Source organism: Chionomys nivalis, chromosome 4 (assembly GCF_950005125.1).
Source record: "Chionomys nivalis chromosome 4, mChiNiv1.1, whole genome shotgun sequence".
Lineage (NCBI taxonomy): Eukaryota > Metazoa > Chordata > Mammalia > Rodentia > Cricetidae > Chionomys > Chionomys nivalis.
In genome coordinates this window covers 20,294,987-20,310,545 of record NC_080089.1, presented here as the reverse complement: position 1 = coordinate 20,310,545, position 15,559 = coordinate 20,294,987, and the positions used below count along the sequence as shown (strand labels likewise).

The window sequence follows — 15,559 nt, the reverse complement described above, 5'->3', positions numbered from 1 at the left end:
TAACAGTGGGGTGTTCATCAGGAGGGGTAACTGGTTACAGCTGCATGGTTATTGTGCCAGTATGTGGGGTTCAGTGCTGGAGGTCATTGGTGAGGGCTCCATCTGGGACCTCATCCTGAGGGTCTAGCAGGGAAGGACAGACTCCCATACCCCATCAGGGAAGGTCATCCACTTTGAGCTTTAATTTCAGGAGATACACAAATGGAGCAGGGAGGGAGGAAGGAGACACCTGCCTCACCAACTAGAACAGCCCAGTCAGCCTGGAGGTCAGTGGGTGACAGGTGCCACTTCCTGAGGGTGCTGTTTGGTATTGCTGGTTGAGGGAGTTGTTCACCGAGGTAACAGTAGGGAGCTCCTAGCGGGAGGTCTCACTAGGAGGCTATTGGTGTTTTGGCAGTCTTTGTGGTGAGCTTTCCTGGGAAGACATGGACAACAGATAGGGAACTAAGGACCAACTAAGGCACGATTCCACTCCGATCTAGTTTGGGGAAGCAGTGAGTTGGTGAGGTGTACTTACGGAGCTAAGGTGAGGGTACACACAAGGGTGTGGCTGACCCTTGAACAGTCACCCTAAGTGTGGATGCTTACTTTCCCCTTAGCTGTACAGCTGGATACCCCTTCCTTACACCTCAGTACTCTTTGCTTTCCAGAGATCAGGAGAACATGTGCAGCCTGGGCAGAGTTACAGACAGCTGGGAGAGGGATATGGGGGAGAGTGGCTGGAATCTCTGAGGAGGGGCCAGTGGCCTCCTCACCACCTCCCTCTGTAAGAGAGTGGCCACAGGCTGGGTCTTGAGGGTCTTTCATAGTCATAGTTGCTTTCGATGAAGATGGCAATAGCTATTAAGGATAGCCCTGGAGGACAGCATTCAATGCAGCCCCATTCCTATTGCTGCGCCAAAATATCCTGAGCAAGGGGTTGGGGAGACGGTGCAGCGTTTAGGAGCTCTTGCTGCTCTTGCAGAGGAGACTGGGTTCAGTTCCAAGCACCCATTTACCTGGATCCCGAAGCCTGTAACTCCAGTTCCAAGGGATCCGATGCCCCCATCAGTGATCTGCACTCCCGGTGCTCCAGTGAGTGCACGTGTGCGCGCGCGCACACACATACACACACACATGCACACAGACACACATACACACACACACACACACACGAAAACAAAAGCAAAAGCCCCACATCTATCCCGGCCCAAAGCAACTTGGCGGAAAGAGGGGCTTATTTCATCTCACAGTCTCAGTCTGTTATTTTTGGGAAGTTGGAGCAGCAGCTTCAAGTGTTGCATCCACAGTGACAGCAGAAAGAGAATAAACCCATGAATTCTTGCTTGCTTGCTTGCTTGCTCTCAGCTAGCTTTTGCTTTTCTTATACTGTTCAGAACCCCTGCCTAGGAGGTGCTAACCACAGTGGCTGGGTCTTTCTGCATCAGTTAACAATCAAGGCAGTTTCCCGGGGACACGCCACCGGCCCACCTGATCTAGAAAATTGCTCACAGAAGCTCTTTCCCAGGGGGTTTTAGCTTGGCTCAAGTTGACTTAGAAGGAATCAACACACTAGTTAAAGATTAAAGGTGAAGGGTTATTTGTTAGGGAGGTTGCTAGAATACATGATGGGGTCCCTGTTAGTGGAATAATTGATTGGGGATCCCAGAGAAGGCTCATTATTTCAGGGATCACTAAATAGTGATTTTTGTTGGATGATTCCACTGGTTGGGGTCACAGTCGGATCCCTGGATGGGAGGGTATCTGTTTGGAGCCTTTGGTGGGAATCATGAAGATGGGGCTCACTTAGCAGTCACTGATCATTGGAATAATTTTGGTTAATTTTGTAGGTTATTGACAGGTGGGTCCAAAGTCATTGGTTGGGTCACTGCTTGAAGTCCTTGGTTGGAGGGATTGGTCACTGACTGTTAGCTACATGTTGGTTCCAGATCTTTCTATTCCACATGAATTCCAAGAGTAACATGCCCTTCTCAGCCCCTGATTCTGACCTACACCCCGTGGCTTTCCTTCTCTGCCTTGACCCAGTTTTTCTGCAGCTGTCCAGGCTGGAGGAGCTGCAGCCTGGCTGGCTGACTGCTGAGCTGTCCTGGGAGAGGACATGTGAGGTTGGGCTTCCGGGAGTCTGGCCCTGAGTGCTGGCTCTTGACTTTAATCACTGGGCCCTGGAGTCAATCCAGTTCTGCTCCCAGGCCTGAGAGACTTGGCCCTGTTCTGCTCCCCTGTAGCTGATTCAGCCTCTGGCTGCCTTGGACCAGTTGTGCGGGGCACTTGCCCTTCCCCCCTTCCCCCTCCACCATCAGTGGGAAGCAACACTGAGGGAGAGCCCTGGCTTTTCTTTTGTCTCCTCTTTGTCGTGGTTGTCCTTGCTTCACATCTGACACTCCTTCCATGCCTGCTGCAGACTGTACTCCATACCCCTGAGACAGAGAAGCCAGATCCCCACCGGCCTCCGACTCCCACTCCCTTGGCCATCGCCACCACTGTGACTACTGGACAAAATGCCACTGTTTTGCAGGTTGGTGGGGGAGTTGATGGTGCTGGGCCAGGGGTCTGGGTGGTGAAGGTGATGATAGTTCTGGATATCCTTAGCAGGCGTTTGACTCTGATGCTGAAACTGAGCTGTGGACTCCAGAGATTGAGGCTACTGAGGAGGATGAAGAAGGAGGTGACCCCACCATGGGCCCCAAGTTCCGGGCAGCAGAGCAGTCTTTACAGACTGAGTTCCAGATCTTTCCTGTGAGTCTAGAAGGGTTGGATCAGGAGATGGATGTGAATACCCGCTTTCTCTTGACTGTGTCTGCCTTGTGTCAACTGCTTTTGCGTGACCCTGGTGCAGTTGCAATTGAAAATGTTTACCAAGCACTCAACAGTGTGACAGAGACCAGTGATGCAACTGGCTCTTTTAGTCTAAACAGGGTGAGAAGCCACTTGACTTCCAGTAGAACCCTGCTTCTAGCTCGCTGAGCGCCCTGCCTGCTGAGTGGACAGTAGAGGGAGCCAGAGAGTCAGTGGGGAAACGTAGTGTTAGCAAGACGACTTGGCTCTTGTTGCTGGAGGGCTTGTGTTTGTTAACAACGTCACCTCAACAGGCTCATGGAAGACACAAGCCTCTGGGAAGGTCTGTGAGGCATTATCTAGACTAGATTAAATGGGGGATGACCCACCCTAAATGTGGGTGGCGCCAGCTCTGGGTCTCCTACTGAATTGAAAGGAGAAAGGGAGCGAGTACCAATACTCAGGCTCTTGCCTTGCTTCATGGCTGTGGCTACAACATGACCAGCTGCCTCATGACGCCTTCCATGCTGTGATGATGTTTCCCCTCAAAGGGTAAGCTGAAGCAAGCCCTTCCACCATTAGGTTGCTTCTTGTCTAATTTTTGACTCAGCAAGGAAAGTAATGCAGACAGCGGAGAAAGGCAGCCGTGTGGCGGGACATCAAGTGAGCTTCAGGACAAAGTAGAGAGCCGAGTACCTCTGGGGGTCTTGAATTTGTAATGCTTGACATTCAAGTAAGATTTCAAACCAGGGATGACTAGAAGATTCTAGAACTCAGGGGAGCCCATCTAGGTTGGGGAGAAAGGCTTGGGATGACTCCTGAGCACAGAGACAGTGTCTAAGTCAAAGTCTTGGGTGGAAGCATCTAGAGGGGTGGGGCAGGCTGGTTCTCCTTGGTGCTGGAGGAGTAGGAGTTGGAGCTGAGACCAACGCTGACTTCTTGACTTCTTGTCCTGTTTGTTACTCTGCTTGGCGCAGTGACAAAAATACTTGATAGAAACAACTGGTGGGAGGAGAGGACTGTTTGGCTCACATTTAAGAGGGATCGGTCCACAGCTGCTGGGTCTCATGCATTTGAGGGGAGCATCATATAGATGGGAGGATGCGGTGGAGGGGACCATCATAGAGATGGAGGATGTGATGGAGGGGACCATCATAGAGATGGAGGATGTGGTGGAGGGGACCATCACAGAGATGGAGGATGTGGTAGAGGGGACCATCATAGAGATGTCAGGATGTGGTGGAGCGGTTCAGTTCCTGGAGAAAGGGGTGCAGTAACTGGGGAGTGATGATTCTCTGCTGGCTTCTTCATCCCCCTGGATGCCTCCCTCAGTGTATTCTCTCTGGAAACACCTGGGCACATCCACAATAGTATCTCACCAATCTCCTAGGTGGTTTCAGTTTGTTGTTTTTTTTATTATTTTTATTATTTTATTACTATTATTTTCAAGACAGGGTTTCTCTGTAGCTTTGGACCCCGTCCTAAAATTCATTCTGTAGACCAGGCTGACCGCAAACTCACAGAGATCCACCTGTCTCTGCCTCCTGAGTGCTGCGATTAAAGGCGTGCACCACCACCTCCTGGCTTTTATTTTATTTTATTTTTGAGAAGGGTCTTATTATATAGCCCTGGTTATCCTGCAATGTGCTATGTAGACCCAGATGCCTTCAGACTTCCAGAGAGCCACCTGCCTCGCCCACAGGTGTGCCAAGCGGCTTGTTTTAGGTGAGTCTAGAGCCTGTTGAGGTGACAATGTCACTCATCACATCCACCTCCAGCTGCAAGTGCTGGGACTAAAGCATTTGCCATCACACCTGGCCTCTCTGAGGCAGTTTTAAATCCCGTTGCCTTTGGTGGCATACGCCTTTAATCCCAGCACTTAGGAGGCAGAGACAGGCAGATCTCTGAGTTCGAGGCCATCCTGGCCTACAGAGTGAGATCCATGACAGCCAAGGCTACACAGAGAAGCCCTGTCAAACCCAATGAAGATAAGTCATCACATGTGTCAAGTGTTGTAACTCATTTGCCAAAACGGGTGTCACACACTCACTGACTCCATGAGTTACCTGTGGGTGGCCACAGGGTTGAGCAAGGTGCCAGCCTCACTGGGGAAGAGGCTGAGCCATGTGGTAAGGATCTTTGGAGTTGACACCCTTCACCTGGGTGACTTTCAGAAGACAGTTGTCTCTTCCACAGTGGAGTCGGGTTGGATTCAGGTCCCCAGCCCTGTAGGACATGCACTTTCACAAACATGTGTCTGTCTTCTTGTCATCACATCTCCTCTCTGCCCACTGTCCCCAGGGTGCTGGAGAAAAGGGAGAAAAAGGAGAGCCGGCGAGAATAGAGCAGGTGAGAGAACGGGAGTAGGAGGAGGTTGAGGGGCCTCATGAGAACAGGATTCACACTTCTTTTTCCCTCCAGGGACAGCAGTTCGAGGGACCCGCAGGAGTCCCAGGACCCCGGGTGAGTACTGGTTCTAGTCCCACCCCCTTTTTTCTAGAGCCTATGTAGAAATCAGCTGTGTGGCTAGACACTATGTAGCTGCCTCACTCTCTTCCATCCTTCTCTTTATAAAACCCAGGCTGAGCTCAGTCTCACTATGTAACCCAGACTGCATTCCCTCCCTCACCTTTTGGGTTTTCAAGACGTTTCTTTGTAGCTTTGTAGCCTGTCCTAGAACTCACTCTGTAGACCAAGCTGACTTTGAACTCACAGAGATCCTACTGCCTCTGCCTCCTGAGTGCTGGGATTAGAGTTGTGTGCCACCACTGCCTGACTGTAATCCATCTCTTGATCTTCCTGTCTCAGCCTCCTGTGCTGGGATAATAGGCGTGCACAGAGAGGACTTAGATTATAATGTTGCCTGGAGGTCATTGGATAGTCAGCACCAAAAGATATGTCAAAAAGAGGTCTATGGTTTGAAGTTGAGGGTGGTACAGGTCACAGACCATGGGGGAGCTGGCTAAAAGGCAGAGAGATCAGGGAAGTCTGCCTGAGGTCAAAGTTACAAGGTGGGTAAGAAGCCAGCCAAGCTCAAATTTTATATCTTCTTTTTTCTCTGTCTTCACAGGGAATATCTGGTCCTTCAGGTCCTCCTGGCCCTCCAGGATTCCCTGGGGACCGAGGTCTACCGGTAAGATACTCCCCACTGAGTGCACCCCTTTGCAGGGGTGGGATTTCAGGTTGGGAGTGTGAAGACTTGAATGTGTGGGTGTGGGGGCTGGAATCAGGAGCACCGTCCCTGAAGTGACTCTGACCCCATCTGTGAACCTTCTCTCTCACCTTCCACTGGTTACTGGGAACCATCCCACTTTTCTCCTCACGCCTGTTTTGTGTGTCTTTAAAATATTTTATGATGTTTTAATTTATCTTTTTCTCTGTGTGTGTGCGTGCGTGTGTGTGCGTGCGTGTGCGTGTGCGCACAAGTCGGGTGGTGGTAGTTACCCTGGCACCTGAGTGGAGGTCAGAGGACACCTTGCGGAAGTCAGTTCTCTCCTTCCACCATGTTGGATCCCAGGGATCAAATCAGGTCATCAGGCCTTATGGCATGTGCCCTGGCCTGCTGAGCTATCTTGCTAAAAGCTCTCCTTATTTTTGTCTGTATGTGTGCGTGCATGTGTGTGCACGTGCAAGTGAGGGAGTGTCTATGAATATGTGTGTGCATGTGTGCCCATACCTGTGCATGTCCAGAAACCGGAGGGGGCTTTGGATCTCTGAAAACTGTGTTGCATTCTTTTGTGGGATGCTTGGCTTGTCACTTGGGCACTAGGATCTGAACTCCAGTCCTCACGATCATATAGCAAAGGCTCCTAACTGCTGAGTCATCCCTCCAGCCTCTATGAGTGCACACCTGCCTCCTACATCCGTGTACACCTGTCTCCTGCATCCATGTCTGTCTCCCTTGTTCATCCATTTCTGCCGTTCTCCCCCCATCTCTCTCATGTCACCTTTGTCGCTCTGTCTCCCTCTCTCTGTCCCCTCCTCTCTTCCTCCTCAGACTCTTCCTCTCTCTCTCTCTCTCTCTCTCTCTCTCTCTCTCTGTTCCCCTCTCCCTGTCTTCTTTGGGTCCGTCCCTCCCTCTCTCTCCCCTCTCCTTTTCTGTCTCCCACCGCCTCAGTTCCGTTCATCCCTCTGTCTCCCTCCCTCTCTCAGGGTCCTGCTGGCCTCCCAGGAATTCCAGGTGTTGATGGGATCCGGGGTCTACCTGGCACCGTAATTATGATGCCGGTAAGGAGGGGGGTTCCCCGTGCCTGGGGAGTGGAGTTCTGGCCGGGTGCCTTTCTCTGGACCTTGGCTCACTGTCGCTGGTTGCTCCTCAGTTCCATTTGGCGAGCAGCTCGTCGAAAGGCCCCCCAGTGTCCTTCCAGCAGGCCCAGGCGCAGGCAATACTGCAGCAGGCTCAGGTGAGTGTGCTGTGTGAGGGATGGCAGAAATAAAGGTTCATGCAGGCCTGCTCGGGATACAGAGGACCTCTCTCTCGAAGATGCTTGCTTTGAGTCTCTGTTGTTATGGTGAAATCCTGAGCCTGGGTGGTTTATAAAGAACAGCTGATTCAGGCTTATGATTCCCAGAGCAGAACTCTGCCTCTTGGTTGAATGCATTGTAAATGTTCTAGGATGAGACTGATTGCCATTATGGGGACCCCACCCCTCTGATTTCATCCAATTTCAATCTTTCAAAAGGCCCCCCTCAAAGTGTTATCAACATATGAACTGGGGGACAAATTTGCAACCTGTGAATGGGGGAGGCTCACTCTAACTATAGCAGTGATTCCGTGGTCTCGTGGGGGACTCTTGCTTCTGTCTGTCTTTCCAGCTCTCCATGAAAGGACCCCCTGGTCCAGTGGGACTCACTGGGCGCCCAGGCCCTGTGGTGAGTAAGGGGTCTGCATTGGGAAGAGGGAGGCACCCATGCCAGACAGCCACCTTGCTCAAGCTGTGTTCCTCCATCTCTTGTCCTCCAAGGGCCTTCCTGGATATCCAGGTCTGAAAGGTGAATCGGGAGAAGTAGGGCCACAGGTGAGATTGGAGGGATGTGAGGGGTGGGGGGTGGATTAGACAGGAAAACTTCCTCCCAAGGATATAGGATAAAATGCTGGTTGAAGAAAATAACAAAAGGAATAGAAATAAACCTTTGAAATTATTGCCCCTCCTAGTGTATGATTTAAAATAGGTCCTGGGGGGCTGGAGAGATGGCTTAGAGGTTAAGAGCATTGCCTGCTCTTCCAAAGGTCCTGAGTTCAATTCCCAGCAACTACATGATGGCTCACAACCATCTGTAATGGGGTCTGGTGCCCTCTTCTGGCCTGCAGGCATACACACAGACAAAATATTGTAAACATAATAAATAAATAAATAAATAAATATTAAAAAAAAATAAAATAGGTCCTGGGCTAAAGACTGGGGCTCAGCTGGGAAAGCACTTGCCTAGCATACACGAAACTCTGGGTTACAGCCTCAGCACCAGGTAAACCAGGTGCGAAGGTGTGCAGCTGTCATCCCAGTCCCGGGGCGGGGAGGGGGGTGGGTGGGGGGATGGGGGGTGGGGTGGGGTAGAGGCTGGAGGTTCTGAGGATCAGGTGGTCAAGGTCAACCTCAGTTACTTAGACAGCTGGAGGCCAGACTGGGCTTTCCGAGACCCTGTCTCAAGAATAAATAAAACAAACTGGGTGTGGTCGTATATACCTTTATCCCAGCATTCAGTAGGCAGAAGCAGGCAAATCTCTATGAATTCAAGGCCAGCCTGGTCTACATAGTGAGTTCTAGGTCCACCAGAGTCTCAAGGTGTGAGACACTGTCTCAAAAAAAAAAAAATCAATCATAAGTCTTCCTTTTTAATCCTTTCTTCTTATTTCCCACCATAGGGTCCCCGAGGATTACAGGGCCCTCCTGGGCCTCCTGGCCGGGAAGGCAAGACAGTGAGTAACTTCTAAGTTCTTAAATTATGCTTTCTCGCCCTCTGAGTACTTCCCCTGTTATCAGAGGGACCCGAGCATTGAAGGCAGGCAGTGCGCGGTGAAGGATTTGGCACGTCATAGCTTCTAGCGGACCTAAGAACAGGCGAAATGCTTGGTCTGGGGTCTGAGGTGTAGGCGGGAGCAGCTTGAGGAGCACAGCATATAAATAGACACCTGTAACCCCAGGACTGGGGATGCGAGGCAGGAGAGTCAGAAGTTCAAGGTCATCCTTTAACTTCTACAGAAGGTGAGGTGCTTACTGCCAGGTCTAGTGACCAGAGCTCAATCCCAAGACTCACCTGGTGGGAGGAGAGAACCGACTTCTGAAAGTTGTCCTCTCACCTCCACATGTGAGCCACTTGTGAGTGTGTGCTCGCTCACACACAGATAGTAACAAACACAAACAAATAATAAGTGCTTTTAAATGAAAACACTAGCCCGGTGTGGTGGCACATGACTTTACCCCAGCACAGTGAGTACCAGGCCAGCTGGGGCTACACAGTGAGAACCTACCTTAATAAAAACAAAGCAAAGCCCAGGGAAAGTCCCCCTAGGAAAGGGGTCAGTGAAAGGCAGTACACACCTGCCATTTGTCCTTGACTTTGGCCTCACTTTCTTCATAGGGCCGAGCTGGAGCAGATGGGGCTCGGGGTCTCCCAGGAGACACAGGACCTAAGGTGGGTGATGGGGCCAGGTTGGGGGTGGAGGGTATCAGGATCAAGGGTTCAGTGCTGCCGCTGTCTCTTCCCACAGGGTGACCGGGGCTTCGATGGCCTTCCAGGGCTGCCTGGTGAGAAGGGCCAGAGGGTGAGTATGTGAGGGGCCCCTCCCATATCCATGCCCTTGTCCCACATCAGAGCTTCACACCCTGCCCCCACACTGGAGTGAGTGGTTCCTGCTAATCCATTCCAATGTCCTCCCCCTCCTCTGCTCTAGGGTGACTTTGGACATGTAGGGCAACCTGGTCCCCCAGGAGAGGACGGTGAGAAGGTAAAGTTGGAGGAAGGTTTAGGAATAAGGCTGGTTTGGAGGTTCAGAAGCCTGAGGAACAAGGGCTTGGGTGATGGTTCAGCAGGAGAGCTCTTGCCTAGAGTCCCTCAGCATGCTGGGAAAGTGACTCATTGGTAGAACCCTTGGATAGAATCCTTCAGTGAGATGCTGGGGTGTATGGCTCAGTGGTGGAGCCCCTGCCTAGAATCCCCCAGTGAGGGGCTGGGGTGTGTGGCTCAGTGGTGGAGCCCCTGCCTAGAATCCCCTAGTGAGGGGCTGAGCATTTGCCTGCCTACTGTATATGAAGCCCTGGTTGCTATTATTATCATTAAAAAAAAAAAACCAATTAAACAGAAATAGACTAAATGGTATCTGGGGACTGACTGGGGCCTGTTGGAGGAGCAGGGAGTCCCAGGGACCTCTGCAGTCCAGCTTTGGTGCTGAGAGCTAGCTTTAGGGTTAGGATGTGGGGTGGTAAGTTGAGGCCTCACGTCTGTGAGTTCAGTCTGCTGAAATATGGAGACATCAGACTGACTCTGAAAGGGGCTGTACTTCCCTACTCCGAATAATGATGACACTTTCCATAGGGCCTGCAAGGACCTCCAGGGCCCACCGGCCAGGCTGGAGAGCCGGTGAGTATTGGGAGACCCCAGACTCTTTTGCTTGTGGAGGGGAAGGGGGGAATTCCTTTGGGCTATGAAAGTTTTAAGAGTATATACCTCTGATGCTGGGATCATGTGACCCCTTCCTTGCAGGGTCCCCGAGGTCTGATTGGCCCCAGAGGCCTCCCTGGACCCCTAGGACGCCCGGTGAGAATCTTGCTGGCTCTCTGCTCCCTGTCTGTTTTATACTTACCGATCTTCCCTTTGCACCACCACCCATATTTGTGGTGTGTGTGTGTGCGCGTGTGTGTTCGCATGGCCCACATGTGGAGGTCAGGTCCTCTTCCTTCACCGTGTGGGTCCCTGGAATCGAACCCAGGTCATCAGACTTGGCAGCAGTGCCTCTACCCACTGGATGATCTCCCTCTTTTCCTTTCTGTGTACAATGTGCACAGTCCTGTGTGTGAGTGTGATTGCCTGCACCACAATGCAAATGAAGTGTGTAAGTCCGAGGACGGTTAGGAGCTGGTGTTTTTTCACCTGTCTGAGGGCTTTTCTGTGGTTTTTCTACTGTGTCCTTGGGGCTAGCTGGCCTGCAAGTTTCTCATCTCCCTGTAGGGGATTACAAAAGCTAATGCTACCTGTCAGGCTTTTATATGGGTCTGGGAATTTGAACTCAGACCCTCATGCTCGTACAGCAAGTGCCTTTACCCACTGAGCCATCTCCCTAGCTGGAATAGGTTTTCTGTTGCCTGCTGTTTCTTTTCCAACATGTTTCTTAGTTGCTTGTGCCCAGACCCTCATCTGTCCTCGTGTTCTCTGACCTCACAGGGTGTGACTGGAAGTGATGGTGCACCAGGTGCCAAAGGCAATGTGGTAAGCGTCCCTTGTTCTTTTGTGTGACCCTCCACACCCTGACCCCTCCTGGCTTCACTGAACCCACCCCTTTCCCCACAGGGTCCTCCTGGAGAACCAGGTCCCCCAGGACAGCAAGGAAACCATGGCTCCCAGGTTCAAGACCTCTGTCCTGACAATGGGGGTGTGGTGGTCGGTTAAGCCACAGTCCTCCTCTGCCCAGTTTTGCTACCCATCTCTCTTCTCATGATTTCCTCACCCTCTTTTTATCCCAGGGGATTCCAGGCCCTCAGGGGCCCATTGGCACTCCTGGGGAAAAGGTAAGTGGCTTTTCCCATGTCATTGGGAGAAGCTTCTCTCAAGGGCCCCTTTGAGGGACTTCCTGCTGGTGAATAGTCACATTCCAGAAGCCAGCCCAGAGTGACAGAGTGGCATTGTTGGGGGAGGGTTTCCAGGAAAATCTCACCAAGGCTGGCAGACAGAGGAGCCACTGTTAGCACAGAAGCCCTCACAGAAGGGACTCCCAAGATGCCAAGGCAGGACAGCTCTTCCTAGGGACCGGAGTGCTCTGTCTTTGTCTCTCTGCACATCTGTGGCTTGCTTCCATGGCAGATACACTTGTGTGTATAAGGATGTGTCTGTGTTAGTGTGTGCACGCTCACACATGTGCGCGAGTGTACCTGTGTGTGTATGTGTGTGTGTATATATGTTTATGTGTGTGTATGTATGTATGTGTGTATGTGTGTATGTATGTGTGTATATGTGTGTGTGTATGTATGTGTGATGTATGTGTGTATGTATGTATGTGTGTGCGTATGTGTGTATGTATGTATGTGTGTATGTATGTATGTATGTATGTATGTATGTGTGTGCGTATGTGTGTATGTATGTATGTGTGTATGTATGTATGTGTGTATGCGTGTGCGTATGTGTGTATGTATGTATGTATTTGTGTGTGTATGTGTGTGTGTGATGTATGTGTTATGTGTGTGTATCTGTGTATGTGTGTATGTATGTATGTATGTGTGTATGCGTGTGCGTATGCGTGTATGTATGTATGTATGTGTGTGTATATGTGTGTGTATGTATGTGTGATGTATGTGTGTGTATCTGTGTATGTGTGCCCGTCCTAGTTTGCTTCTCTGTTGCTGCACTGAAGCAATGACTTGAGGATCAGCGGGCTCATTTGACTTACGCTCCCATGGGATTGCGGGAAGTCAAGGCAGGAATCTGGAGGCAGGAACTGAAGCAGAGGCCACAGAGGGGAGAACTGCTTATTAGCTCTGCTCAGGCTCCTTTCTTATGCAACCCAGGACACCTGCTCAGGATGATACCACCCGTGATGGGCTGGACTCTTCCACATCAATCATTAATCGGGAAAATGACCCACTTTCTGATAGGGCCCAAGGTGGACACAGCCCAGCAAAGCCAATCAGATCCTTCCAGGAATTTAGAAACGAGGCATGGAACCCAGAAGCCTCTTGTTTCTTTTTTTCTTTTTCTCTCTTTTCCTTTTTTTTTTTTTTTTGGCTTTTCAAGACAAATTTCTCTGTAGCCCCTGGCTGTCCTAGAACTCACTCTGTGGACCAAGCTGGCCTCGAACCTGGAGACCCTCCTGCCTCTGCTTCCAGAGTGCTGAGATTAAAGGCATTCCCACCACACCTAGGATGTACTTTCTTTCAAAGAAAGGCATCTTAAAGGTGTAGACCCCTGCAGTCCCAGCAGTTTAGGGTGCAAACTAGCTTGGCCAAGGCTGCAGAACTTTGCCTCAGTAAATAAGTTAAAAAAAGTGAATAAAATAAAATAAAGCAAAGGAACAAACAAAAGGTTGTAGACGAGAAGCTTCTGACTGACCCTAGCATATCTTACACTCTATCCCTTTGTGGTTCTAGGCTCGGGACCCGGGCCTTGTGCGTGAGAGGCAAGCTCTCTACAGTGGAGCTGTTCCCCAGCTCCTCACTGTGTGTGTGGGGGAGGACGGAGACCTGCCCCTGAGCCACACCCCCAGCCTTCTCATAGTTTTATATCAGCAGCTCAGGGAGGACGAGCTGGTTTACCGGAGTCATGAGTAACATGAGCAGAGCTGGGACAGATGCCTGTGTTGCAGACACACTCTGAGTTGTGGGGTAGACCCCTCGGGTCCAGGCTCGGAGACGCTCAGGTTACACTTCCTGTTCCTTCTCTTTTAGGGTCCCCCTGGAAATCCCGGAATTCCAGGTGTCCCAGGAGCTGAAGGCCCCCCGGTAAGAACCAGGAGCTGGGACAAGGGGAAGGTTCGGGAATTTGTATGGCAAATTTTGGCCTTTGATGAGCTGATGTGTTTTTCTACCAGGGTCACCCAGGCCCTGAGGGTCCCACAGGAGAAAAGGGGGCCCAGGTGAGTGACCAGGAGGGTGGCTGGGCTGGGGAAGAGGAGTAGTAAGTAGCCATGGGCCAGGGAGAAGACAGAGGATACTGGAACAGGGATGATGTGGAACTGGATAGCATCGGCCTTATTTTCCTTTCAGGGTCCACCAGGGTCAGCAGGCCCTCTGGGCTATCCTGGACCTCGGGGTGTGAAGGTAGGTAACGCCAGAGGACTCGAAGGTAGGATAGATAGCTCGTTAGCATGGGTGTCAGAAAACCAATTTAGTGCCAGGCGTGGTAACGCCTGTCAGTGAACCCAGTATTTGGGAGGAAGAAGCAAGAAGATTGCTGCAAGATTGAGGCTAGCCTGGGCTATACAGTGAGTTCTAGGCCAGCCAGGGCTGAATCAAAACATACACACACTCACACTCTCTCTCTCTCTCTCTCTCTCTCTCTCTCTCTCTCTCTCTCACACACACACACACACACACACACTCTCTCTCTCTCTCTCTCTCTCTCTCACACGCACCCTGTAATTGCAGTACTTGAGGGAGGAGGATAAGTTGGTTTTTTTTTTTTTTGTTTTTGTTTTTTTTTTTGAGACAGGTTTCACTATTCCACTCTGGTTGTCCTGGAACTCATTTTTGTAGACCAGGCTGGCCTTGAACTCACAGAGATCCACTTACCTCTGCCTTCCAAGTGCTGGGATTAAAGGCGTGCGCCACTACCTCCTGGTGAGGATCAGGATTTTAAAATCAGTCTCAGCTGTACAAGTTTGAAGCCACTCTGCCTCAAAATACGAATTAAAAGAAGGCTGGGGCTGTAGCTCAATTGGTGGTAGAATGCTTGCCTAGCAGTGTGTGGAACCCCAAGTTCCATCCCCAGCACCCTCGACTCTCAGTGTGGTGGTGCGTGCCTGTTGTCTTAGTGTTGAGGCAGTGGAGACAGAAGATTTGGGGGTTCAGTGCCACCCTCTTAGCTATTAGTGAGTTTGAAATCAGCCCGGGCTAAATGAGACTCTGACTCGAAAACAAAATGAACAAACAAACAAACACCCCAGCACTTGGGAGACAGAAATAGGAAGATCTTTGTGCTTTCTAGGCTACCCTGGTCTACACACCCAATTCCAGTCCAGGCTGCAGGGGCGGGGGGGGGGGCAGGCACACTACTAAAACAAAGAGTCCCTCTCTCAAAACAAAACAAAGCAAAGCACCCACAAAGAACCCACAAAATAAACAAATAAAAAAGATAGCATACTGATGGTTCCGTTTTGTTGTTAGTTTCTTTTGCTCATATTTTTCTTTGTCTAATTTATAAATTGGATTTTATCATAGTTTGACATGTGCATAGAGGAGGCAACACTGATAAAAACTGGGTCTTATGGCCTTCGAGCAATCCCTGGAGGTTTCCTAGTTTATTTTGCAGATAAGTGGAGGACTGTGACTGCAGTCTGTGTTGTATCTGAATCTAGTTACTTTGTAACCAAGGGAGGGGCCAGTGGCAGCCAACAGCTTTCTTTGCTGTGGTCCAGTGAATTAGTGTGGGGCTGCAGAAAGTCCTGCGGTTTCCAAGCGCATAGTTGCATCAGCTCCAAGCGCTAGTTCATTCTTCAGCTGAGCCCAGTCCCGTCTGAGCCAAGAGCAGTTGTCAGTGTGGTACAGGCAGGAAGTCAGTCCAGGGCATGCACGGCATAGTGTTGTCACCAGGCACAGAGTCTCCTTGTGGCCAGCACAATGGGGAAACTCTCCCCTGCCTTCGGAACGAGGCTGGACTCTGGAATGTTCTTTCTGCTGCCAGAAGGAACTGTGGACACTGTGTCCTCAGGAAGTAGAAACGAATGGCATGGAGATTCAGCTTTCCTTGTTCCCCCTACGCACATGAACTTGGGGCGGGAGGTGGCTGTCAGGCATGCAATGGATAGGGGAAGCTGAGCAAGCACACTGGGGGGCTCTGGGGAGACAGGCCCATTTCCTCCATGGCTCCTCACACACTAGATGTCTTGCAACTGTTTTAACAATTTTAGGTTACGGGAGGA

At 50.8% G+C, this 15,559-nt stretch overlaps 1 protein-coding gene across 3 annotated transcripts in view; it reads left to right on the top strand.

The window, feature by feature from the left end:
- The window catches only part of Col5a3 (collagen type V alpha 3 chain), a 47,649-nt gene that overhangs the window by 7,446 nt on the left and 24,644 nt on the right, over positions 1-15,559 (top strand). For 2 of the 3 annotated variants that reach the window (XR_009056984.1, XM_057766796.1), the window contains exons 7-27: positions 2,402-2,515; positions 2,590-2,736; positions 5,077-5,124; positions 5,197-5,238; positions 5,846-5,908; positions 6,928-7,002; positions 7,095-7,178; positions 7,591-7,647; positions 7,740-7,793; positions 8,639-8,692; positions 9,355-9,408; positions 9,485-9,538; positions 9,668-9,721; positions 10,309-10,353; positions 10,477-10,530; positions 11,155-11,199; positions 11,281-11,334; positions 11,454-11,498; positions 13,368-13,421; positions 13,511-13,555; positions 13,686-13,739. Coding sequence is in view for 2 of the 3 variants with exons in the window: in XM_057766796.1 (XP_057622779.1) it covers positions 2,402-2,515; positions 2,590-2,736; positions 5,077-5,124; positions 5,197-5,238; positions 5,846-5,908; positions 6,928-7,002; positions 7,095-7,178; positions 7,591-7,647; positions 7,740-7,793; positions 8,639-8,692; positions 9,355-9,408; positions 9,485-9,538; positions 9,668-9,721; positions 10,309-10,353; positions 10,477-10,530; positions 11,155-11,199; positions 11,281-11,334; positions 11,454-11,498; positions 13,368-13,421; positions 13,511-13,555; positions 13,686-13,739 (1,296 nt within the window). In the remaining variant the exon portion in view is untranslated. The remainder of the gene's footprint in view (positions 1-2,401; positions 2,516-2,589; positions 2,737-5,076; positions 5,125-5,196; positions 5,239-5,845; positions 5,909-6,927; positions 7,003-7,094; positions 7,179-7,590; positions 7,648-7,739; positions 7,794-8,638; positions 8,693-9,354; positions 9,409-9,484; positions 9,539-9,667; positions 9,722-10,308; positions 10,354-10,476; positions 10,531-11,154; positions 11,200-11,280; positions 11,335-11,453; positions 11,499-13,367; positions 13,422-13,510; positions 13,556-13,685; positions 13,740-15,559) is intronic. The other variant, XM_057766797.1, reaches the window with a different exon arrangement.